The sequence below is a fragment of the Nyctereutes procyonoides genome, unplaced genomic scaffold (genome assembly GCF_905146905.1).
Source record: "Nyctereutes procyonoides isolate TBG_1078 unplaced genomic scaffold, NYPRO_anot_genome, whole genome shotgun sequence".
Taxonomy (NCBI): Eukaryota; Metazoa; Chordata; class Mammalia; order Carnivora; family Canidae; genus Nyctereutes; species Nyctereutes procyonoides.
The window spans coordinates 55,246,488-55,273,582 of record NW_026575020.1 but is presented as its reverse complement, the minus strand read 5'-3'; the positions used below and the strand labels follow the sequence as shown (position 1 = coordinate 55,273,582).

Here is a 27,095-nt window from a genome sequence, read left to right as displayed (position 1 = left end):
ACCCAGAGGCGGGGCCACGTGGGTGCCACCTGCTCCGGGGCGGTCTGGCGCAGGCGCCCTGGCATCTAGACGGCGGCTACCTGCGGGGCCCCGGCCGAGGAGGAGCGCGTGCGCTCTGGGTCTTTTCCGCCGGGGGAAGTCTCGCGGGGGCGGGGCGGGGCGGGACGGGGCGGGGCCGCGCGGGGAAGTTCTCGCGGGACCCCGACGAGGAGCGGAAGCCAGGCGGCTGTGCTGCTGCTGCTAGCGAGCGGGCGGCGGCGGCGGCGGCGGCGGCGGCTGCGACGAAGCCTGAAGCGGCGACGGCGGCGGGCGCAGGCGCTGCCCTCGGGGAGCAGCAGCGCGGTCCGCGGCCGCTCGCACCGCTGCAGACGGGTCGGCCGGGCGCGGAGCGGAGCTGCTGCGCCACGGTGAGTACGGCCGGCGGCGGCGGCGGCGGCGGCGGCACTGCTGCTGCTGCTGCTGCTCCGGTGCTGCTGCTCCCCTGCTCGGCAGCGGGAGATGGCCCGCGAGGACCGGGCCCGGTCTACCGAGGGCTGCCAGGGTTGGGGATCGGGGTCGGGGCGACGAGGCCTGCCGCGGGGAACCGAGTCCCCCGGGCTCCGCATTTCCCTTTTTGGGGCGCTTCCTTCCTGGGGACCGTCCTTCCCTTAGCTTAGCTCGGGGCAGGAGGCCGGGTGCGCCTCTTTAAGTTTCACGCTTTCTCGGGGGACGGCTTGCGCAGAGGGGCCCGGGAGAACCCCGGGAGCCCTGGGTACTCATTCTGTGAGTCAGTCTGACTCGGCCCGGCCCGGGAGGCGGGGGATTCGCCGCGGCTGCAAGTGTGGTGATTGATGCTCTTGCGACCTGCACGGCCACCACGTCACCATCTCCCGGTGTCATTGGGCCAGAATTTGGGGAGGGAGCCCACCGACCCTATGAATACCGTGATTTAGAACTTTTGCTGCCGGAGCCAGCTGAGATGTCTAGTTTTTTTTTTTGTTGTTGTTTTGTTTTGTTTTTGTTTTTTGAAACCACACTGAAAAATACTTGTAAAGAACAATAAGCAGCAGTTGGTTGGAAATGCTCCGAGGAAAGGTTTCTGTGCAAGAGGATAGGAAGGCACTGGTATTTTTCATTTGCATCGCTCTCCATATACGCCCCGTGAGTTAACAGCTCGTTTAGGGAGTTCCTCTAAAAGGTACGATTTGCAGCGGAGCCGAAGTGCACTCGACCTGTGTCTTTTGGTACTGTTGACTCAGAAAAGAGCCCAAAAGACACATGAAAGAAGATAGCATATCTCTTTGGCTTTCCTGTCTCTCTCTCTCACTTTATACTTCTCCAGTAGTTGCCTTCCCTTTCTACCTACTTGTCTCCATTTTCACTGGGGACACTAAATGTTTGCTTGTGTAATGCAAGTCATTTGCCCATCCCTCCCCCCCTTCTTCTAATCTACTTCCCCTTCCTCCTTTTTGTCCCCTCTTTGGCATAATTTTTCAAGGTTTCTGCCCTTTGGTGCAGTTTGTCTTCTCCCTCATTTAAAGAATCCGTTTTCTCTCCGGGGAAGATACCCATTTTCCTGCTTTATCCTTCACTTTGAAGCGTCCACTGTGTTCCTTCAGTCAGCCAGAAGAGTTGCCAGAGAGCCTTGGGAGACTTTAAGTTCTCCCCCTGGGAACTGGGAGGCTCAAAGGATTGAATTCATCCGTAAGTAATCAATACTGTCACTAGGTCACAAGTGTTGCTTGCTTGTGTTATTTGTGTTTTAGTTGTTCTCTTCATTTTAACATTGTGCTTTTGTGCCTGCTTACACTTTTCTTCCTATGTCTCTTTTATACTAGTAAGGAAGATTGGGTCAATTTGGGGTTTGTAGGACTTCTTTTTCGGCTTTTAGTGGGAGTGGTGCGTGTTAGAAAATGAAAACCAACCTTAGACCTATGTTACAATAGAATTAAGATAACATTAAACATTTAAGGGAATAGAATTTCTTTAGATCACTGATGAATTAAAACTTGCCCATTGGGCAGCCCCGGTGGCGCAGCGGTTTAGCGCTGCCTACAGCCCAGTGCGTGATCCTGGAGACCTGGGATCGAGTCCCACGTCGGGCTCCCTGCATGGAGCCTGCTTCTCCTCTGCCTGTGTCTCTGCCTCTCTCTCTCGCTCTGTGTCTCTCATGAATAAATAAAATAAAATCTTAAAAAAAAAAAAACTTGCCCATTGTGGCAATTGGATTCTTTACCAGGGTTCTTGTAATGGGGCATCGTTGTTACTGTTCTTGGGGTTTTTTCGATAGAAATAACTGTTTCATTACTCCTTCCTTTGTCCAAAATTTTCTGAATTCCCAAAATAAAAACCGAAGTTAATTCTTGTAATTGGCTTTCTTTGATACTAAAAGCAAGCATTTAAGTGCTTGAGGCAGTTTACTCCCTTAGCAAGTGTATTCAGATTTGAGGGATCGCTGGGTTTTAAATACTACTAGTTGATGGTACTTAGCAGTTTTTTTGAGAAATTGCTGTTATGTTGCCTGTTGTGCAGCAGCAGTTCTGATTGTTGCCTAGAACAAAATAATAATAGATTTTGGAGAAATTAAGTAATACAGAATAGAGATGTACCATGCTCTCCTGAGAGAAATTAATAGTTCCTTGCTTAATTCAAAAGACTTTCCTAGCACTACTGAAAGGCTTTTGAGAGCCCTTGGTTTTATTTGTTAAAGTTGGCTTTTTCCTAGTTGAGCCAAGTGAATGTGCATTACTTTTATTTTATGCAAAGACATTGTAGTGCATTATCTGGAATGCAACGTTTGAAATCTGGTTAAGGCACTCTACTAGTACAGCAGTGATTCTTAAAATTTAGCTTAAGATGCTTAAGAATTAAGCATCTTAAAAAATGCTTAAGAATTACCTGTGAATCTGGGATGCCTGGGTGGCTCAGGAGGTTGAGCATCTGCCTTTGGCTCAGGACGTGATCCCGGGGTTCGGGGATCGAGTCCCGCGTCAGGCTCCCTGCTAGGAGCTTGTTCTCTCTCTGCCTGTGTCTCTGCCTCTTTCTCTCTCATGAATAAATAAATAAAATCTTAAAAAAAAAAAAAAGAATTACCTGTGAATCTTATTTTAAATTAGGCTCTGGGTCTAAGGCCACTACATTGCAAAACTCCAGAAGGCATCCCACAGTGAATCAGTGTCTGAATGAGACTATTTTGATGCAGCTGGTCCAAGGACCAAAACTGTTGTTACAGATTGCAGCTGTAAAATAGTCAGGCTGGAATGTGGCTTTAAATTAGTCAACTTAAATTACACTTTCTATATGTACAGAGTAAATATTTAAAAGCTTAATAGAATATGTGACGATAGATGTGATTAGTCTTTATATGTGTAAATATTTGAGCATTGTTAGGACTGATGTGGAGCAATTTAATTTTAAAGTTTATATTTAATAGGGCTGTTAATTTGCCTACCAGAAAGCTCTTCTAAGTTTGTATGTAGATAGAGGAAGGTGGACGATGGAGGAACATATGGACTGGTACTTGAAAAGACACTGGTGATGCTAGCCAGTTAACACTTCTTTTTTTTTTTTTTTTTTTTTCCCAGTTAACACTTCTTAGCATTTTGTGCCAGAGACTCCACGAAGGCCTTTACATTTGTTTTCTCTTTTAATCACAAAAAGTGTCCTCTCAGATACTTTATTACCCCATTTTCCAGCGGAGTAAAACTAGGAATTAGAGAATATAGGTTATTTCTCCAGTGTCACCCATCTAGTGGTAAAGGGATAATCAATTATCCCTAGACCCAATTCAGATCTAACTCTATAGTACCATGAAGATTTTGGTGTTTGTCTAAACTACAAAAGTAGTGATGAAAATACAATTGAGATGTGTAGTGCAGAAAGTAAAATTATTTCATGATCATGCACCTAGAGATAATTCATTGTTAACCTTTCTTTTGTCTTTAGCACACTGATAAATACTATTTTGCTTTATTGGAAATGGGACAAACTAGTTTTTCTGCATTTTTGTTTTTAATTTGATAGCATTTCTTGGTATTTATATAGAAGGATGCTTCTTATATATTCTCATGGATATTGATCAGGTATATATGTATTTGGCACATAGCATTTGTCACTATTTCATTGAGATAAATCTAGGAGTCCAAATTGCTTGTTCAAGAAAGTGTCTTTTAAAATTGTCAGTGTAAAATTATTATCCTATAGTATACTACTATAAAATTACCTTCCAGAAAGATTGAACTGATTACTTCCCTGCTACAGTGTGGGCTCTGTGATGGTTTTATTATTATAATCCAGTACTAAGCACATTGTCAGGCATATGGTAGCTGCTCAAAATGTTAAATGGATAAACATTAGATAAAGAATCAGTGTGTGTTCACCCAGAATATTGCAAAGGCTAAATATTATAAACTTTTTTTTAAAAGATTTTATTTATTTATTCATGAGAGACACTGAGAGGCAGAGCCAGAGGGAGAAGCAGGCTCTGTGCAGGGAAGCCCTATGTGGGACTCGATCCCATGACTCCAGGATCACACCCTGAGCCGAAGGCAGTCGCTTAAACTGCTGAGCCACCCAGGCATCCCTATTAGAAACTTTTTAAAAATTTGCTTATTAGATGGAGGAAATCTCATGTTTTGTTTTTGTTTTTTTCATTTTTATTTATTTATTCATGAGACACACACAGAGAGAGAGAGAGAGAGAGGCAAAGACACAGGCCGAGAGAGAAGCAGGCTCCATGCAGGGAGTCAGATGTGGGACTCGATCTCGAGACTCCAGGATTAAGTTCTGGGCCGAAGGCAGGCACTAAACCGCTGAGCCATCCGGGGATCCCCAAATCTCATGGTTTTAATTTGAAATTTTTAATAGTGAAATTGCATATCTTATGTTTTACATAGATTCACATTTTAACTTTGAGTAACTTAATGTTGAGCCCTGTTCAAAGCACTCCATTTATATTATCTGTATTACTTAATAGTGAGTGAACCTTATAAAATAGGTGGTACTATCCCATTATATGTATGAGAAATTGAGCTTGTTTTAAAAGGCTTGCTCAAAATTATGGCTGATAAGCATCAAGGTCAGTACTTGAACTCAGGTCAGCCTATTTTTATTTTAAAGATTTTATTTATTTATTCATGAGAGACAGAGAGGGAGAGAGGCAGAGGGAGAAGCAGGCTCCAATTCAGGGAGCCCGACCTGGGACTCGATCCCTGGTCTCCAGGATTACGCCCTGGGCTGAAGGCAGTGCTAAACCGCTAAGCCACCTGCCCTCAGCCTATTTTTAGAGACCATGTAGACACTAAGCTATATTACCCAGGAAGTGTTGTGTATTTTATTTTCTGTGAATTTTGGGAAGAAAAGAGTTAAATGCAAGAAAGAAAATAAAGTCCTACAAATACCTTTAGGAGACTGCATTTTAGGTTCAGTGCACCTTGCTTGAAATGAACAATTCAAACTGCATTTGTGTTCTTAAAATTTGCTGCTTGTGACGGACTGTAGGGTGTATGCTGGACAGCTTAACCATTCTTATTAGGATTCAGTATTAATGTGCTGTCAACCCATGTTCTCTGTTAAAATCATTATACTTGCATCTACTTTGTTTTCTTCTTTTAGTAGTTAGTGTCATGTATAAGATAGTTTTTTTTTAGGGGGGGGTCGTTTGTCTTTAATGAAACACACCCTTTTGAATTCCTTTAGCCTGTGTGCTCTTTTTTTGTGGCTAGCCCGAGATGCTGACCCCTTCAGGTTTTCTCCATGAGCTGCTAATTATTATTTGGCACAGCCACAGAAGTATTGATCTTGGGTTTTCATTTCTCTCAAACTGTATCTCACAAAACAGTAGTTACTTGAAACATGATTTTCAAGAGTCTTAGTCTGTTTATGCTTTCTCTAGGAAACCTGTGGTAGATGAGTTGGGTAATAGGAAAACCCAGTGTTGAAAACTGTCTTGGTTTTTATGCTATGGCTGTTCAGTTACATTGCAGTTGTATGAAATCCCAAATGACATAGAAGTTTATGCCCTGTTACAACATAGTACCTTGACAGTGACAATGCTTTGAGTTTCTGATTTTCTGATTTCTGTTTTTTAAAAATGAAACTCCTTATCTTTGTTAAATCTGCTCAATTGTTCTTAAGTTTCCCATGACTTTTTAAAAATTTTAAGGCTTTTTATTTATGAGAAAGAGCAGGCACAGCAGGAGAGGGATAAGCAGACTTCTTGCTAAGCAGAAAGCCCAACGTGGAGCTGGATCCCAGGACCCCAAAATCATGACCTGAACAGAAGGCAGACACTTAACTGACTAAGCCACCCTGACACCGCTATGGCTTCCCATCATTGATACATGGTCCCAACAATCTGCCCTGGAGACCAGTTAAAATAAATGAGCTAGTCAAGTAGAAAATATTGAAAATACTGACAGACATGTAGCAGAGATCTTGGAGCATTTGTAAAAAAAAAAAAAAAAAAAATAGGGACACACATTAGAAAGTAGGCAAAAAAGGAAAAGCGGTTATTAATGCCAAGAAAAAGTAAAGGATTGTACTAGAAAGGAAGGTTGCTTATAATTAAGTCAGCAGTGAAGAGTATTTTGTAATGTGAAACTCTGCTTAAACTGGAATATGTGATATTACTGGGATGGGGCAAGGGGAAGCTGGCAGGGGTGAACATCTTGCAAACGTTAAGTCATGGCTGGAATAAACTAAGAAACAGCAGTAAAAACATGCTATTTAGAAATATTTTAAGTAAATACAAAGAGAAAGCTAAAAACAAAATTGAGGGTGATTGTTAGGTGTTAGTGTGGGGAACTGCCTTTTTTTTATAAGCCTTTTAAAGGCTGTGACTTTCAAAATTGTATACATGGATTTTTTTTTTTTTTTTAGATTTTATTTATTTATTAATGAGAGATACGGAGAGGTAGAGAGACAGAGGCAGTGACACAGGCAGAGGTAGAAGCAGGCTCCATGCAGGGAGCCGGATGCGGGACTCGATCCCGGGTCTCCAGGACCACGCCCCAGGCTGCAGGCGGCGCTAAACCACTGCGCCACCAGGGCTGCCCTCTATGGATTAGTTTGATTTAAAAAAAAGCATCTACAGAGAATAAGTAAAGGGTGTTTAAGGACACACAAAAAGAACTACTTGGGGTGCGTGGCTGGCTCAGTCAATAGAGCATGTGACTCTTGATATCGGGGTTGTGAGTTCAAGCCCCATGTGGGATGTAGAGATCACTTAAAATTTAAAATAAATACTCTGACACTAATCTTACATATTTTTTAAATATTTGCTAGAACTCTGTCTTCCCTCTCTTAGAGCCAGCCCCACATGAGATATCATAGGTGTGACCTGATAGAATAAACATTGGTTTGGTTAATTAGTTTACCTGGGGTAGAATGTTTGGCTTTCAGAATTTGACTGAAGGACTTTTTATTACCAGGTGATTTCTTTCCTCCTTGGTAACACTCATTTCCTTCTAATCTTAATATTCCCAGCTGGTTTACTGCTTAGTCCATTTGCAGCTATGCATGATTAATGCCCCAATTGTTAAGTTTAGAACAAAAGAATAATAATCACCAGTGCCCCTCGGATGAGCTTTCCCCTAGGTGGTAATTATCCAAGAAGGGTGTCACTATAAATAATCTGTCCCCATTCTGCCAGTGTCAGTGTTGTTTTCTGCTTTTATTTAGCCTGTATGAAAACAGTATCTGAAAGCAAGAGTGGGGCTTTATTTTCCTTTAGTTAGGCGAAGGTCTAGATTATGTCCGTATTCATGGCTGGAGACTGCTACGGCAGTGATTGTACTGCCCACAGTTCACCATCACATAGGTGAACTAACCCTTAGGCAGGGTTATTACGGAATCTTTACCTGCAAAATGCAATTTGATTCATTTTAGAACCCCTCTGGCTCTGAGAAAAGCAGCTGTTGTCAGGGTAACTGTGAGAGGCTTCTGTTTGATTTACTGGCACCGTCTCCCCGCACTTTCTTTCCCCAGATAAGGCATCTGGCAGCTCAGATTCTGAAAGAGGGAGTCCTTTCAAGTGTAGTTAGGACTTTAGCTTTGCTCCCTAGGGTAGTTGGAAGTAATGTGGAGGCTAGTTCTGGAAATGCTGAACCTTCACATCTATTTCGAGTGCTATTGGGACTCCAGATCCTCGGGGGTTTTCAGGGGAGAGGGAGCCTTGGGCAGGAGCCGGTCTTCACCAACAAAAGGCTCCGACGCCGGATCTTTTTCTGGGTTCCTGAGCTTGCTGATCACAGTTTGGAAGCGATAGAGGGAGAGCTGCCTTGCTCAGAGTGCAAACTGAATTTTAAAAAGTTCCTAGGTTCACTTTGTCCTGCTTTCCTAGGAGCAGACCCAGGGTTGGTTCTTGAGAACAGTTAAAACAGCTCAGGACCAAAAGCCGGAATTGCTCGCTTTTGACTGGGTAGGGGACCCAGCGTTTTCAGAAGCCCAGAAAGCTGGGCAGGCGCAAGGAAGGATAGGCCTGTGTAACAAGAGCAGGGTGCCGTCCCCAGGGACAGGCCTTCCTTCGAGTGGACCGCATTTCGGGCCGGAGGAGCCGAGACCGTGAGGGGCGAGGGAGGAAAGGCGGAGACTGAGCGGCTCCCCAGCCGGTTCCTGCACCCCGCGCACACCCAGCGGGAAGGAAGAGGAAGTGTGTTCGGGAATAGCTCGAGCGGCTGCCGCCATTGGCCGGCGGGCCTGCCAGTCGCCCGGGGGCTGAGACTGCGAAGAGGAAGGAGGCGGTCGGGGCTCCTGCCTGCGCGCGAGGGAGGCGGGCCGAGCCCGGCGGAGCCAGGGGGCGTGGGGGCTGGGGCGGCAGGCCGATCGGCAGGGCGGGGCTGCCTTCGGTGCTGGCCACTTCTCTCACCCATCCCTCTTGTGATCCAGGGTGGCATTGTGTGTCCCGGAGTGCCCGAGCAAGCCCGGGAGAGCGGCGAGGCCGAGCCCAGAGCGCTGGGCGGCTTCGGCAGGGAAGACTCCTTCCCTCGGCTTCAGGCTGCTGAGCCCTGAGCAGCGCTCAGAATGGAAGCCATCGCCAAATATGACTTCAAAGCTACTGCTGACGATGAGCTGAGCTTCAAGAGGGGGGACATCCTCAAGGTAAGTGTAATGCCACGCTAATACTGAGATGGCCTCCTCTTGTACTCACCTACCTTCGTTTGCCCTGATAACACAAAGAAGCCGAGCTTGTTCTTTCTCATTGCCTACTTTTCCCATTTACCGTCGGGCGGGCTCTGGATAGCTGAGATAGATGGATGCTGAGTGGAATATAAAATATGACTTAGGAGGGTTGGTGTGATGTATGGTCTTTAACTGCCTTTGTGTGAATGCCTGGAGTATCTCTTATTTGCTTGTTGGTGGGTAATTTGAGTAAAGTCAAAGCAGCATGGTTGTGGCAAGGAAGTATATCAGTAAACTGATTTATCCCATTGGGATTTTTTTTTTTTTAAGACGAGGTATTTATGTAAAAGCACTCGGTTAATCTTATGTGCCTAGTCAAAAGACTTTTGCATTCTGGAACGTGATGCTGGTTGGTTAGAAATGAAATTCCTCTAGTTTAGAGGGGTGGTTAGAAGTATATGCCAAAATTCATTAAAGAACCTCAGCCTTTTTATTCTTTGTGAAAAAAACTAGAGTACTAAATCCTAAGGTTCATCTTGCTGTTGCACGAGTCAGATGGCGATTTTCTTAAAAGAAACTTGAGCAATTACCCCATATTATACTCTAACTGCACAAAAGAAACCCGCTGACAGTTTAAAAATAAGCTGCTTTCCACTTTGCAGCTCATTCTGAGCCCAAACTATTTACAGGAGGATTCGCTGTCCACCTGGCACATGGTAATTATGTTGTTTACCCAATTGACGGCAGCAGCTTGCCCTTTTGGATATGTAATTTATTTTTACAAGGGTGGGTGTTATCGAATAATGTGTCAGCTCTACAGGAGGAGAACCCGAAGCTTAGCGTTTGCATATTCCATATTCACTGCCTCTCAGGTTTTGACATTTTTTCCTGAGAGCTGTAGTCTGATGATTGGGAGTTTGCCACTCATTTGTTTACTACCCCTGAGTGAAATTATTAGAATTTTACAAAGAGGAAGAAAGTGGAAATGTAGAAATATGGTCCCCTATAAAAAGACTGCTGGGTTTTTTTTTTTTTTTTTCTTTTTTGAGTCCTGCAGACCCGTGGGTAGTTACTATTTTGCTCTCCTTGCCCGAGGCATAGAGTTCTACTCTGAAGTTTCTTGATGTTAGAAATGTAGGTTGTATACTTCATAGAAGGCCATATTGAAGAGCTCTTTAAGGAGAAGGAAAGTGTTTTTTCCAGAGCTGTTTTTGTGTTGCCAAACTTACCTCTGATATTCTCAAAGTCAGCACAGAATTGTCAGAAAGCAGACAGAACCAGCTGTAGGTTTTAGAGTAACATGAAATAGAACTAAAATAGAACTCAGTATATCTGCCTTTTCTGTTTCTATTTTCTTAGCTAGAAGTCAGAGGAAAGGAGCAAGCTTAACTTAGACTATTAAATTACTCTATCATTGATATACGGAGGGGTAATTTGATGTTTTCATATGTGATTACTGTTTTCAGCAGATAACCAGTCGTGCTGTCATCATATTGCTTTGTTCTGTTTTAAGATTTTACTTATTTATTCATGAGAGGCAGAGACGTAGGCAGAGGGAGAAGCAGGCCCCATGCAGGAAGCCCGAGCCCGATGCAGGACTCAATACCAGGACCACAGGATCATGCCCTAAGCCAAAGGCAGATGCTCAACCACCGAGCCACCCAAGCGTCCCAACTATCATCATACCATATACCTGAAACTAAATAAAACAGTGTATGTTAACCATAATGGATTTTTTAAAAAAGATTGGCTGCTCAGGTACCCACATCTGTAGCCTGTACAAAAACCCTGTGGGAACAGTTTTTTTTTCCCCAACACAAACTTCGATTTCTCCCTTAAGCTTACCCAAGAAACTTGAGCCTGGAAGCCTGGTAGTTCATATTTTTCTCTAAGTTTATCCCATTGTGTATTTAACATTAAGCAACAAAACCAAACTAGGGATTTGAGGTCTATTTTTAATAATTTTTAGGCAAGAACTTTGTTACCTCTTAAGTTTATCCTAGACCTAGACCATGAGCATCTGTAAGTTCTCCAACTTAAATTGGTAAACTCTTGAACAAGTGTGAAATGCTTCTCTCCTATCCTGTAATTAGAGAAGATGATACTGTTTAACATTCCCCCAGAAATTGTTCTAATGGGAAAGAAAGTGAGTCAGAGTGCTCACATTTACTTTCAGATTTTCTTTGGGGAGAGAAAAATGCATATATTTGGTTCTTTCCAATTTGGTAGATAACTGGCATATGAAGTCATAATGTCATTATTACTTTTGAATGGTGACCGTTAGCTGTTTATTAGTAATCTTGTGGCTTTACTCCAAAAAAAAAAAAAAAAAGTGACGATACAGTAGTTGCCCTTTGTCTTGAAATTCTGTGAAATAGCTGAGTGAAAAGAAGGGACATTGCTTTGTCTTAGAGCTGTTATTTTAAAAAGCAGGGGTTTCCTTCATTTGATTATTCAAGGAGTAACTGGTTTCATTTGAGTGGCTTTGATTTGATTTGATAGCTCTTTAGGATGTTAGCTGTGAGCCAAAACAGGTTTAAAAGTGGCTGGAGTAGCATTGACCACTTTCACTTGATTGAAATTGGGCTATATTTGCACTCTTGATAAGGGGGGACACATACACATCAGTACTGAATACATTTTACTTAATTTTTAAAAAGATTTTGAGATAGCAAGTATGAGAGAAAGCCAGCGAGCACAAGCAGGGGGGAGGGGTAAAGAGAGAGAGGGAGAAGCAGGGTCTCCACTGAACAGGGAACCTGATGTTGGGCTCCATCCCAGGACCCTGGGATCATGACCTGAGCCAAAGGCAGACGCTTTACTGCCACCGAGGCGCCCCTGAATACATTTTATTTGAGGATAATGCAGTAGCAAGGGGCTTAGCCCTTTGCTTCTGACTAGAGTTCAGAAGGATTTCCTCTTCTTTCTGTCTTGGGGCTCCCGGTTAACTTTGGTGAGTTGAGGACCCCATCCTCCAGCAGATTACTTCCCTACTTTCCATCTACATGCTGACTTGTGCTGCCCTGAGAAAAGAGAAAAACAAAAACATTTTACTGGAAGCCTAAAATAGAACTCAGTATATCTGCCTTTGTTCCTCTTATAAAAGCATGTGTTTTTTGGAGAGGAGGAGGAGAAGGGCATTGGAGCAGAGAAATGGAAGAATTTGCTCTTCTGTTGCAGGTTTGCAGGTTTCAGCCTTGCGTGGCTGAAATGAACCCAAATTTCCCTCCCGTTTTATTGCAGGCTTCAGATAGTCCCAGGGGTTCTCCACCAAACAAGGCCCCTGAATTCTCTACCCTAGAACACAATACATCTGAGTTGCATCTGCTGTTTTAAGGGCTTACATACCCATACTTCAAACAGTGCTGTGTATAGACCATTTTGAGCTCTCAAACCTGTGTTCATTGCATTCCAGAGCTGGCGGCTTTTCTACAAAGCAGACTTTTAATTCTAGAAAAGAACTAAATGATTCTGTTGGTTCTGATTGTAGAAAAGAACCAAGTGGATCATCTAAGTGTCTTCTGTCTGGCACTACCTACTTTTATCAGTTTTCAGTACTGCTTTAGAAATACGTTTTGAGGGATACCTGGATGGCTTATTGGAATGTGCACCTCGATCTCGGTTTTTGTGAGCTTAGGCCCCACGTTGGGTGTAGAGATTGCTTAAAAATAAAGTCTTTAAAAAAAAAAAATAGGTCTCGGGATCACAGTCAGCTTTTTGAAGCTATCTTGGTGCTAATGACCTGTTTTAATGTCACATTTACTGAGCATCTCCTTGAGCCACATCCTGGGATAAGTTGCTTTGAGAGTTGGGGAAGAAATACTTTCTCCCTTGAGGAGCTCTAAGTCGAATAAGAGAAGTGAAATTAATATGTGAAACAGGATGTGGCAGTGTACAAAATTAGAGGATTTTTAGAACAGAAGACCTTTTAAAATCTCTTAATTTCGATTTTTATTACTTTTTAGATGAGGAAATAGCCCATAGAGTTAAATGATCCATCCAGGATCACAACTATTAGTACTTAGTAAGGAATACCTTTAATGGGATGCTGAGTTTTGTGACACACTAATTGCCAGAGTAATATAGGAAGGGCAGTGACTGGTAAGAGCTGATGTCTGATAGTGCTGTGTGGAGGGAGTGCGACTTGAACTTGTGAGATGGCTGTGGAGGGGGGTTGGGGAGGTGAGCTGTGGTTTGAGATAGGAATGCTAGAATGGGGTCGTAGACTGTGCCATGGTGGAAAAGAAGGTAGAATTGGAGCAAGATAAGAAAAACCAGCAGGAATTTGATCTTGTCCTTAAGAAGCCTTTGCAGGCTTTTAGCTGATTGATGGAAGTGTTCTGGGATAGGAGGGAAGCCTGGAGGCCCAGCCTGGGAGGTTGTAGTGAGCAGGCTATGAGACTACTGGGTGCATAGGTGTTGGAGACTAGGAATGAAGGACTGAGTGGAGGATGTTAAGAGTTGCTAAATGGAAAAATGAGGGGGATTTCTGCCTGTTAGCTGGGGACATTGGAATGAATCTATGTAACTGAGTAATGAATGCCCACTGAGTTTATTCCTGAGAGCCAGGAATCAGAACTGGGGTTTGATTGATAATAGTTTTCATAGCAGCCACAAGTCCTGAATTTGGATACAGGAGTCCTCTTTCTTTTTCTTTTTCTTTTTTTTTTAATATTTATTTATTTATGATAGTCACACAGAGAGAGAGGCAGAGACACAGGCAGAGGGAGAAGCAGACTCCATGCACCGGGAGCCCGATGTGGGACTCCATCCCGGGTCTCCAGGATCGCGCCCTGGGCCAAAGGCAGGCGCCAAACCGCTGCGCCACCCAGGGATCCCCCCCCCCTTTTTTTAAAAATTTATTTATGATAGTCACACACAGAGAGAGAGAGGCAGAGACACAGGCAGAGGGAGAAGCAGGCTCCATGCACCGGGAGCCCGATGTGGAATTCGATCCCGGGTCTCCAGGATCGTGCCCTGGGCCAAAGGCAGGCGCTAAACCGCTGCGCCACCCAGGGATCCCTAGGAGTCCCCTTTCAAGTGTTTGAATGATTAAATCTAAAAATGGGGTTGAGGTGTTTATTTCTTCACTAATTCAAATTCCTCGTATCAGTGTACTAGGTAGGAGTATTTGCCTGTTGATGAGAATTCTTACTAATCTTATTGACTAAACCCAGAATTTTACATTTAATTTTTATGAATGAGGATGGTTTGAGTTCTCTTAGAACAAATAATTTGTTTGCCTTTCGCTATATTCATTTTTCCCTCTGTCTTCTGAATGAACTGTTTCCAAATAGGTGTGAACTTTCAGTTCCTATACAAGACTCCTTTTAGGGTCCTGGCTAAAGACCAGTCATCCCTGTTTGGAGAAAGAAATGAGTAAGGAAATGCAGTGTCCCTTTGCGGGGGTCTTTCAGTTTTCACCTCTGTAAGCCATTATGATTGAAGTCATCCTTGAATAGCTACCATTTATGTAGCATTTATTATGCAACAAAGTTCTACATTATTTCTAGTTTGGGTACTAAAAGGTTGGCGGCGCTCCTTAGCATCAGTCTATGGCTGCAGAAACAGGCACACGAACTTATTCAGGTTCACACATGTAGTAAGCAGCAAACCTGGGGCTTGATTTTAGGTCTTTTTTTTTTATTTATTTATGATAGTCATACAGAGAGAGAGAGAGGCAGAGACACAGGCAGAGGGAGAAGCAGGCTCCATGCACCGGGAGCCTGACGTGGGATTCGATCCCGGGTCTCCAGGATCGCGCCCTGGGCCAAAGGCAGGCGCCAAACCGCTGCGCCACCCAGGGATCCCTGATTTTAGGTCTTGATACAATGGCTGCGCCCTCTAACTCCTGCGGTACATTACTGCTCCTCTTAACTGTAAGGTATGAATAAACCAGAAATGTGAGGTATCAGCAGACCTGCTTTGCTCATCTGCATTCATGGACAGCAGGTTATGGTACTGCTTCTATTGAGTGACTTACTAGACATCGTATCTAAAGTAAATTGAGTTAAATAGTGAAAGAAATGGGGAAAATGAGATCATTTTCCAAGATGATAAAGATTACCAAGGATGATAAAGTGACCCCACCTTGTGTTGGCCAGGATGTAGAGAACTGGACTCTTGTCACCTTCTGCCAGTGGAATAACATATTCTTTGAGAATGGTGGCTTGATGACATATATCAGAACATAAAATGGCCCAGGATTTCTAGAAAAGAAATTTTCTGCTGTTAAATTTGAAATATTATTTGTTAGATGCATTTCAGAGATGTTAAAGTGTGTAAAAAGAGGCATCTTGAAAAGGTGCCCAAAAAACCCTACCAAAGACCTAAGTACGCATAAGTGGGGGGCTACTTAAGCAAGTTATGGTACCTGTAGAATGGAATGCTGTGAGGGTATTAATGCTGATGTAAATCTATATCAACACAGAATAGTGTCTACACTTGGCACAGAGAAGTATTTAAATTGATCCTCTTTTAAAAAGTAGTAATGTGGGATGCCTGGGTGGCTCAGCGGTTGAGAGTCTGCCTTTGGCTCAAGGCGTGATCCCAGAGTCCCAGGATTGAGTCCCACATCGTGCTTCCTGCATGGAACCTACTTCTCCCTCTGCCTGTGCCTCTGCCTCTCTCTGTCTCTCATGAATAAAAAAGAAAAAAAAAGTAGTAATGTAACAATATATTGAACGCTCAGGATGTCTGTCTTTGCACTAAGCCAGATATTTTACTTCCATTCCATTCCCTTTGAATCCCTGCAAGAATCCCAACAAAGATGCCGTTATCCCCATTTTACTGATTAGGAACATGAGGCTTAGGTTAAGGAACTGGCCCAAGTTTACAAGATAGCATTCCAGTTGAGGCCGGTGTGAGTCCAGATTCTGTGTTCTTAACCGCAACCCTGCAGGGCCTTTTCATACCCAAATGAGGTCAATAGAGAGGGAGCTTGCATTTAGGGCTATTTGTTTGCTTATTAAATACATAGACTTCTTTCTGAATGGTCCTCTAAAAGGTAACAGTTGCCTCCAAGGGGCTTGATTTCAGGTGATTTTTACTCCTTTTGTGTCCTCATTTCTCTTACTTTAATCAATTTATAGTTTTATTTACTTTTTTTTTTTAAAGATTTTATTTATTCATGAGAGACACAGGCAGAGGGAGAAGCAGGCTCCATGCAGGGAGCCCGACATGGGACTCAATCCCGGGTCTCCAGGATCACACCCCCGGCTGAAGGCAGTGCTAAACCTCTGAGCCACCCGGGCTGTCCTAATTTATAGTTTTATTAAAACAATAAAGTTATAGGGATGCCCGGGTGGCTCAGCGGTTCAGCATCTGCCTTTGGCTCAGGACGTGATCCCGGAGTTCCCAGATTGAGTCCCACATCGGGCTCCCTGCATGGAGCCTGCTTCTTCCTCTGCCTCTCTCTCTCTGTGTCTCTCATGAATAAATAAATAAAAATGTTGTAAAAAACCAAAAAGCAAACAAACCCCAATAAAGTTATATTCAAATAGTAGTTAACATTTTACTTGACAGATAGCCCAGGAAGTAAAGGGCTCTGGTCAGGGGTTGGTTGGTTGGTTGGTTGGTTGGTTGGTTGTTGTTGTTTTTTAAGATACTATTTATTTATTTATGAGAGACACAGGGGGAGAGAGAGAGAGAGAGATACAGGCAAAGGGAGAAGCAGGCTCCATGTGGGGAGCCCGACCCGGAACTCAAATCCCGGGTCTCCAGGACCAGGCCCTGGGTTGAAGGTGGCACTAAACTGCTGAGCTACCCCGGCTGCCCGTTTGGTTGGTTTTTTAAAGGCTGAAGTTTAACCTGCGTTTAAATCATTAGGCTGAAATTCACTGTGGCTCAGTGTCCTAAAACTGAAAGATATTTTAAAAAGTGATACAAAATGACTAAGGGGGTGCCTGGGGGATCCCTGGGTGGCGCAGCGGTTTGGCGCCTGCCTTTGGCCCAGGGCAGGATCCTGGAGACCCGGGATCGAATCCCACGTCAGGCTCCCGGTGCATGGAGCCTGCTTCTCCCTCTGCCTGTGTCTCTACCTCTCTCTCTCTGTGACTATCATAAATAAAACTAAAAATAAAAATAAAAAGTCCTTTTCTTTAAAAAAAAAAGGGGGGGGTGCCTGGGTGGCTCAGTTGAAGGTCGGCCTTCTGCTCTAGTTCTGATCTCAGGGTCCTGGGATCGAGCCCCACATCAGGGGCTTCCCCACCTGCCGGAGATTCTGTTTCTCCCTCTGCCCCTGCCCCCTGCTCATGCTCCCTCTCTCTCTCACAAATAAAATGTTTTTTAAAAATGACTCTTAAGAAGGAACACCTGGGTGGCTCAGCGGTTGAGTATCTGCCTTTGGCTCAGGACGTGATCCCGGAGTTCCGGGATCAAATCCCACATCGTTCCTGCACAGAGCCTGATTCTCTCTCTGCCTGTGTCTCTGCCCCCCCCCCTCGAATAGATAAATAAATAAACAAATAAATAAAATTTTTACGAAATAAAAAGAAAGAAAAACCTAATATTAATATATTCATGTGCTTAAAGCAGTGACTGGCCTAGAGTAGACAATGCTAGCTGCCATTAGTTTTGTTTTTTTTTTTTAATTTCTTTTAAAGATTTATTTATTTGAAGATTTTATTATTCATGAGAGAGAGAGAGGCAGAGACACAGGCAGAGGGAGAAGTAGGCTCCATGCCGGAGGCCCGATGTGGGACTTGATCCCCGGTCTCCAGGATCACGGCCTGAGCCAAAGGCAGGCGCCAAACTGCTGAGCCACCCAGGGATCCCCTAAAGATTTATTTATTTATTAAAGTACTCTCTATACCCAGTCTGGAGCTTGAACACCATGACCCCAAGATCAAGAGCCATACACTCTACTGACTGAGCCCACCAGGTGCCCCTGCCAGTAGTTTTATTAATGTTATTCAGGTGCACAGCTTTGATAAAATGTCAGGCCAACCCCTGGCTCAGGTAACTGTGTTAAGTCACATGACTCTACCCATAAAACCAGCCAGGTGCTTGTCCTGATATTACCTCAAACTCAAGAACTGTTGAAACCTTGTCCTAGAGCTCAGCGGAAAGCATGGCCTTGGTGGAGGGGTGTGTGAAAGGCAAGTTGTTCCTCTTTTCTTAAAGTCTTTGGTTTCTGTCAGGATTAAATCCGAAAGCAAGGAGATGGGCACCTGGACAGTGTCCGGCTGGAGGCCTCTCTTTTGTAGACTACTTTGGCTGGATGGAGCTTTGGGGGTCATGCTGTTGGCTAACATTGAGACATGTTAAAAGAAACAGCCTTGGGAAAGCTCATTATTTACAGTAGGGGTATTAAGGCGCCTTTCACTGTCCCTCAGTTCCTCAGTGAGAAAAGGTTCTCTCTGGTCTCTATGCCAAGAATATGCAGATTTTCCCCCACACAGCTTTCTAAAATCTTAAGGATGCTTATATACTGTTTTAGTATGTTTCCTTCTTTATCTTGTAGGAAAGCTTAAGCCTACTTGGGTGTCCCATTTCTAGCAGCAGTTCTTGTGTTTTCGGTCCTGATATTTTTACCCAAACAGGTGCTAATGATTCGCAGTAAAATACTGGAAGTATTTCCTCACTTGAACAATGGCTTTCTTTTTCTTTTTTTTTTTTTTGAGTGTTAATACTACTTTAATGTCGTTTGTTTATGTTAATTTTAACTAATTCACTAGTTTAACAGTAGACTTCTAAAATCTTAAGTTTAGCAAAATGTCAGAAGCCTTCTGTAGAATTTTGCTTTTGAAAAATACAAAAAGCATCAGTTTTAGTTATAAAGTGAGAGGAAATACATTATGACCCTTTGACTATAGGCTTTGAAGAGAACTGGAAGGGGGGATGTGTTTTCAGTGAGAAGATGGATCATGGCTTGTCTTCATGTCATTCTTACATAGGCCTTTGTTTTCATAGAGAAGTATGGTTTGAAATGGATTGCTAGGGGAAATATATTTCACCATTGTATTGGTAATTCCATTTTACTTTAACATTTAAAATTTAATATACATTCATAGGAAAAAAATAGGAAACTCAAAATCCTGCATAAACTACCCACCCCCACCCCCTGGTAATTTTACTGTTTCAGAGCTCTTCTAGGCTTTGTTATATATGCATTTTCATAATACTGTAAAATTGTAGTGGACTTAAAATACAACATGTTACCTTTTTTCTATATTGATTTTACTGATTATTTTTAATGGTTTAATAATATTAAGTAGTATTAGAGTTAATGATCTTAAAAAGTAATAAAATAAAGTTAGGGGCACCTGGGTAGATCAGTCAGTTAAGTGTTTGCCTTGGGCTCAGCTCATGATCTCAGTGTCCTGGGTTTGAGCTCCCCGCCCCCTGCATTGTTGGGCTCCCTGCTCAGCAGGGAGTCTGCCGCTGCTTCTCCCTTTGTCCCTCACCCTTCCACCCCCCACTCATGCTCATTCTCTCTCTCTCTCTCTCTCAAATCGTTTTTTTTTTCTCTCTCTCAAATCTTAAAAAAAAAAGTTAATCTATTTCTCTATTGCTGGATGTTTATCTTGTTTCTTTTTTTTTTTTTAAGCTTTTATTTATCTATTTGAGAGAGAAAGAGATCATGAGCAGGGGGAAGGGCAGAGGGAGAGGGAGAAGCAGGCTCCCTACTGAGCAGAGAGCTCAGTGCTCAGTGTGGGGCTCTACCCCAGGACCCTGGGATCATGACTTGAGCCTCACCAGATGCCCAACTGACTGAACCACCCAGGGCACCCCTTAGCTTGTTTCTAATAATAATTTAGTTCATAATCTCGAAGGAGGTTGTTGGTGTATATGTTGCTCTACTCTCTGAAAGGGCTGAACAGATTACCTGCTTGAGATCCGGTTAAATGAGAATGGCCCATAATCCATAGCCAGAATATATAATAGCACAGCTAAAGTCTGCTTCATGCACCAGTCTCTTTTAACACAGAACATTATTTCACAGTTTGACAAGTGTTTAATAGGAATGTAGAACCAGATGTGTGAAATGAGGAAACATCTACTCAGCATCTAAGATACTTGTCCACAGCAGCACGTAGTTTTTCTGAGGTACATTTTATTTTGTGCTAGTCCTTCTGATTGATTTGCTTTTATAACTGTGTCAGATTAAGTTAATAAGTCATTTTGATAGCTGAGAAATTTGGTGTGTATTTATAGGTGTGGGTTTTGATTTGTTTCATTGTTAAGTCCTCTCTACACCCAGCATGGGGCTTGAACTCATGGCCCGGGAGATCGAGTCACATGCTTTTCTGACTGAGCCAGCAAGGCGCCTCACATAGGTATAGTTTTTTCATTTCATTCCTTATTTTACTTTCTTGGGCTAAATGAAACCCTTCTAGAAGGAAATCATCCATGCCAATTTATGTTTAGAAAAACAAACCAGGCTTTGTTGATGCTGCAAACGCTGAGCTTTAGAGCCAGGACCCTCTGCTGAGAGCTTTGACAAAAAGGTAGAGTGGCTTACTGAAGCATCCTCACATGTACTGCAATATAAAGAAAAAAGAGAACCATTCTGTTGGTAGCAGTTGATCTTCTCTGGATGTTGAGATTTTGGTGAATTTTCACTCTCGCTAGCATGCATTTCTGTCATGGATGTTTTTATAAGCATATATTAGTTTCATATCAGAAAAGCAGTAAGAAACAAAAGCACTACAGTAATTTTCCAGATATCAGTTTACAAATCAACAAACCTTCAGGCAGCCCCGATGGCCCAGTGGTTTGGCACCGCCTTCAGCCCCGGGTATGATGCTGGAGACCCGGGATTGAGTCCCGCGTCGGGCTCCCTGCATGGAGCCTGCTTCTCCCTCTGCCTGTGTCTCTGTCCCTCTGTCTGTCTGTCATGAATAAATAAATAAAATCTTTAAAAAAAAAAAAACCCTTTAACGACCTGTTTTGCTTTCTTACAAGGGAAAAAAAAATCACCGGGTACAGCCTCCTAGAGCAAATTTATTAGATATTGAGACTCTTCTTGGTTCAGGAAGCACAAGCACAAGTCCTCCACATCATTTAGGGCTGTTAACACAGACCTTGTGTAGATGCATGACGGGAAACCAGATGCATGCTCAGCCCTTTCCTTAGGAACAAATTGGCCCAAAAAATGGTCTTGCTGCCCAGATCTAGTTATTTCTTGCTTATCTTTTCCCTACACCTGATATGAAAGTAATATTATGTGCTTTCTTACATATTTCATGTTGACTTAGGTCAGTCTTCAAACTGGATTAAAATTACTAATGCAGCCAAATTGCAGTTTTTCAGAGGTTTAATTATTCATTTCTCCTTTCTTTTGTCCATATTTAGCTCTGGTCAAGCTGACTTTTAATTACCAACTTTACAAAAATGTTTAACTTAGAAAAGTAAAATCAAGAGACAAAAAGATTTGAAGTTTGAAGTAATCAGTGGCTTCTAGTTATCTATTGTGCATTAAAAAAATCAGGTGTTTTCATTTTATTCTTTTTAGATGTATGTTAGAATTATTTAATAGAAAAACGTAAAAGAAAGGCCATACTCCCTCCTGTCACCCAGATAACTTTTTTGAAATTAAATAAATGTCTCTCTTAATGTTAGAAAATGTAAAAAAGGAAACTCTTCTCAGAGAAAATCATTGTTCAGTTTTTTTTGAAAAAATTTTTTTAAGGAAAAAGAAATTAACGAGTATAGCCATAGTTACATTTTTAATGCTTTCCAGATACAGTAAGAAATACAGTGAAACCATATTCAAAATTTTAATAATGAAAGTAAGCAAGTACTTCAGCCTTCAAAGGGAGGATGGGGTTTCCGTTTAAGTGTACTGTACCTCTTTAGAAAACAGCAGTAGCTCAGAGGATTTCTATGCCAGGCTATTAGAGATCATAATGATTAAAACTTTCTCAAAGTCGCATGTTAAAGCTGAGTCAGAGTAGATCTTAAACCTGAAATTGGTGTCATCTTTCTAAAACTGTGCTAATATTATCCATATGAGATACCCAGGTGAATTTGTGACTAATGGCCACTTAGTGCTAGAAGTGGAAACTAGTAGCCCTACAGGTCTTTTCCTGAGATTGATTACATTATTGGTCTTCCAAATTTAGATTAGTGGTGTAGTAGAAAGAACAAATACTTTGTTTTCATTAACTTGGGAAGTCATATTCTTATGTGTTCAGAAACCCTTTATCTGCCTTCTTTGAGCACTTATAACTATACCCACCTGAACAGCTGTTGCCTTTAAAGGCTGTAGAATATTCAAATTTAGCTGGGTTATTTTTTGGTATTGTATATTAAAGTGTGACATTTCTGCATGTTCTTTCTCTCATTCTTCCCCTTTCCAAGTATGAAAGTAAAAGCCTGGCAAAAAGAGCATGCTTCTTCTTTACATATTCTCAAGTAACCTGATGAAAAATTACCTGCTTTTGGACTTGGGTTTTATATATAGAATAATTGCAACCTCAATTTGGAATGAACTGTAGCCCATCTTTCAATATAGGTATTTATAGCTATAAATTTCCCTTTAAATTCTGCTTTAGCTGCATCCCATAAATTTGGGTGTGCAGTTTTTGTTTTCATATCAAAGTATTTTCTGATTTCTCTTTTTATTTTTTTTCTTTGACCCATTGATGATTTAAGAGTATGTTATTTAATTTCCACATATTTGTGAATTTCCCAGAACTACTTCTGGTGTTAAATTCTATTTTAATTTCATTGTGCATGTATAATATACTTTGAATTATTTCAGTCCTTTTAAGTTTATTGATGCTTGTTTTATTGCTTCACAAATGATCCTGAAGAATGTTTCACTGTGCAGTTGAGGTGAATGTTTATTTTGCTGTTTTTGAATGGAGTTCTTTTTAAAATTTTATTTAACTTATTTGAGAGAGGGAGAGAGTACAAGCAGAGGAGCAGGAGAGGGAGAAGAAGACTCCCCACTGAGCAGGGAGCCCCACACGGGGCTCGATCCCAGGACCCTGGGATCATGACCTGAGCCAAAGGCAGACATCCAACCCATTGAGCCACCCAGGCACACTGCTGGGTGGAGTTCTATATGCTATATATGTCTCGTAGGCTGACTGGCAGTAGATAGAGCATGTGACTAGTTCTCAGGGAAGCCCCAAGCCCCATGTCAGGCATAGGAATTACTAGCTAAAGATGTCTTTTAAGTCTAGTTACTTATTTTTCCCTTGAGTGTGTCAAGATAGTTTTAGGATTTTGGTGAATTCATACTACTGCTTATCTAGTATCTTGGTAAATCACAGCATGCTATGCTTAGTGCATAGGGTTCAGGATATACCTAATATTTAATAATACACTATTTTAAGAACTGTGTCAGAGGTATGCACTGGATGTTCTGAAACGGACTCAGTAAGACATGAGTATTGAAAAAAATTTTGAGCTAATTTAGAAACGCTCAGGACCACTTTGTCTATCCAGATATGCCTCGCTGATTGAGCACTGTTTCTAACATTAGCAACGGTTACTGTCAGTTCTGAGGAGTTGTTGGAGCTCTCCTAGAACACTTAACCTATGAAGTTAATGGCCTTTCATTGTATTTGGCAGTTATAAGAATAAATGTGAGCCTTGTTGATAACAGCATGGCACATGCAAGAGCTTCAAAGTAGTTATGACTCTTTTTCACATTTTGTTAAAGACTTTATTTTGTCTTTCTCACCACCATCTCCATGAAGGAAATGTTTATGGAAACAGGTTTCTACTACATGTTTGTATGTAGAAGATACTGAATAACATTAAGTAGGATTATTTTTTAAGATTTTATTTTATCTTATTTTTAAAGATTTTATTTATTCATGTCTCAGAGGCAGAGACATAGGCAGAGGGAGAAGCAGGCTACCCGCAAAGAGCCTGATATGGAACTCAATCCCAGACCCCAGGATCATGCCCCCTAAGCTTAAGGTAGATGCTCAACCACTGAGCCACCCAGGGGTCCCTAAGATTTTATTCTTGTGTAATCTCTGTACCCAGTGTGGGGCTCCAACTCAAAACCCCAAGATCAAGAGTTGCATGCTCCTCTGACTGAACCAGCCAGGTGCCTAAATGGAGCTACTTTTAACTAGAACTTCTTACATTGAAAATAGCATGAGCTTAACACCAGTGTTTTAGTAACTTCAGAATTGGAAAGGATTAGCCTTTTTTATTTCCTTCATCACTAGAATATAAATTATATTTAACAAGTGTGTATATAATTCAGAGTTGGTGTACCTGAAACCTGATCCCTACTATTAGTTTCTAAAGTTTAAAAAGTCAGTGAACCAGGGCAGCCCCGGTGGCTCAGCAGTTTAGTGCCGCCTTCCACCCGGGGCATGATCCTGGAGACCCGGGATCTAGTCCCGCGTCAGGCTCCCTGCATGGAGCCTGCATCTCCCTCTGCCTGTGTCTCTGCCTCTCTCTCTCTCTTTCTCATAAATAAATAATAATTTTAAAAATCTTAAAAAAGTCAGTGAACAGGACGCATGGATGGCTCAGCGGTTGAATGTCTGTCTTTGGCTCAGGACATGATCCAGGGTCCCTGCAGGAATCCTGCTTCTCCCTCTGCCTGCTGCCTCTCTCTCTCTGTCTCTCATGAATAAATAAACAAAATCTTTAAAAAAAAAAAAAAGTCGGTGGTCAAAGAAGGGGAAAATGGAATACTATTTCATGAACCCTTTGTAAAGAAAATTGCTCCAGTAAATAAAGAACCTCAAAATCCCCCTTCATAGACCTCAAAACATTTACCCAATTAATAGTTTTTTGTTTTTTAAACTCATTTTTATTTTTTATTTTTAAATTTTAAGAAACTTTAAGCTCTATTCCCAGCCTGGGGCTTGAAGTCACAACTTGAAGAGTCACATGCTCTACCAGCTGAGCCAGCCAGGCTTCCCCCAATTAATATTTATCAAAAATAAGTTTGGAAACCCCAAAATTCAGTTCTCTGTTTACAGGGAGGGTGGATCAAGATAGCACTACCACTTGTCCCCTCAGTCAGGGTCCCCTCAATAGGATCCTGTCCTTTAAAAGTAAAGTTCTTACAGCATGTTTACTGAATATAGTTTTGTTTTTTAACGTCAATTTTCAAAAAATTATTTTAGGACATTTTAAAATTAGAGGTGCCTGGGTGGCTCAGTGGGTTAAGTGTCTTACTCTTCATCTCAGCTCAGGATCATGAGTCCAAGTCCAGTGTGGAGCCTACTTAAAAAATAAATAGGAGTGCTTGGGTGGCACAGTCGATTGGGCTGATGACTCTTGATTTTGGCTCATGTCATGATCTGAGGGTCCTGGGATCAAGCCCCACATCAGGCTCCAAGCTCAGTGGGGATTCTGCTTCTCCCTCTGCCTCTTCCCCTTGCTCATTCTTTCTCTCTATCTCTCTCTCTCTCTCAAATAAATAAATGAATGAATGAATAAATAAAACCTTTTTTAAAACAAATTCATTTCTTCACTTGCACTTTCCATATTTCGAGATATTAACAGCTACATGTGGCTAGTGGCTCCTGTATTGGATAGTGCAGTTATAGGACATTACACCATTGCGGGAAGTGTTTTTTTTTTTTTTAAGATTTTTATTTATTTATTCATGAGAGACAGAAAGAGAGAACTAGGGTTCATGCAGGGAACCCAATGTGGGACTCGATCCCAGGACCCCAGGATCACGCCCTGGGTCGAAGGCAGGCACTAAACCGCTGAGCCACCCAGGGATCCCCAGCAGAAAGTGTTTTTAGACAGTTGCACTGTAGATTGTCACTACTCAAACAACACTGTTAGTGTCAAAGTATTTTGGATTTTACCTTAAAATGCCAGGAATCCTATCTTTTCTTCTCCTTGCAAAGCATCTGTGGTTATTCTGTTCCTTGGAGGTGAGGCCCTGGGGAAGAACTGAGATGGGAGAGTGACCTCAGAATGGTGCTGTAGTCTGGGGGTAGAACTGGGGTGAGTTTTGTCTTTCTCAGGAGTTTGTCCCAGTCTGTACTCCTCTCATTCCTTGTGAATCTGAGTCCCCAACCCCCTTCCTCATAGTGCTGCACCCTCCTCACTTCCAGCCTGTGCAGAGGCAGATATGAGGAACCCCTTGCCCACCTGGTATTGTGTCTTTTCTAGTGAAAATTGAAGAGTACTGGTATACTAGCTTTGGTGCTGTGAGCCATGAGGTTCCTGAGGCTAGTGCAGCCTCTTCTAATTTAGGTTCCTTGTGTCACTGGATGTGTAATGTGGTCTTGAGCTGAATGTGCAGACAGCAGCATCTGAGGCATATCCAGAGAGCAGAGGCAGCATTTCTTTGAATTTAGCAAAACCATAATTACTGTGTTTTCCTTTCAAAATGTTTTACATAAATAATCTCAGAGAAAGTCTTTTATTGTAGAGTCATTTTGATTCTTTGTTAACTTGCACTAAAATTTTGCACAATTTAATGTCCTCACCTGAAAAACTCTACAGTGTTTTGTTGATGAACGTTTTTGCCAGTAATGTCAAATAATGAGTCAGTTAATCTTCATGGCTATTTTTATTTATTTTTATTTTGTTTATTACTTAGAATGAGCAGGGGGAGGGGCAGAGGTAGAGGGAGAAGTAGACTCCCCCCTCAGCATGGGGCTCAATGAGGGGCTCCATCTCAGTACCTTGAGATCTTGAACTGAGCTACCCAGACGCCCCCATGACTATCTTTAAACAAAATTTGGTCAATTTTCAGTTAGTAGCATAGTTTCCCTGAACACTACCTCTTCTGGTTTGGTCATGTTGTTCTTTTCATCTGGTGTAATCTTGGGTATCTCCCATTCTACACTCATTACCTAGAGCAAGCCCCGAGCTCCAGAATTTTTTCCTGAGCCATTTTTCTCCCCTAGATGCCTCTCCACTGCCCCTTTGCTCCACTGTCTACATCTGGCCACAGCGTATTTCTGATTCCCCGTATCTCAGTAGGATCCTGTGTCTCAGTGTCTTGCAGGGTGCCTAGCAACATGGTAGTTTAGTGGGTGAAATGGAGGAAGCGTTGAAACCCACACCAAGTTTGTTCTAGTTGGTATAAATCGAGTCTGTAG

The 27,095-nt window shown here is 42.3% G+C and overlaps 1 protein-coding gene across 1 annotated transcript in view; it reads left to right on the top strand.

Moving 5' to 3' along the window:
* The first annotated feature begins 218 nt into the window (after nucleotides 1-218).
* Nucleotides 219-27,095, top strand: part of GRB2 (growth factor receptor bound protein 2) — a 74,800-nt gene continuing 47,923 nt past the window's right edge. Inside the window, exons 1-2 of the mRNA XM_055329034.1 lie at nucleotides 219-407; nucleotides 8,866-9,078. Of these exons, the coding sequence (XP_055185009.1) occupies nucleotides 9,001-9,078 (78 nt within the window). The 5' untranslated portion in view covers nucleotides 219-407; nucleotides 8,866-9,000. The remainder of the gene's footprint in view (nucleotides 408-8,865; nucleotides 9,079-27,095) is intronic.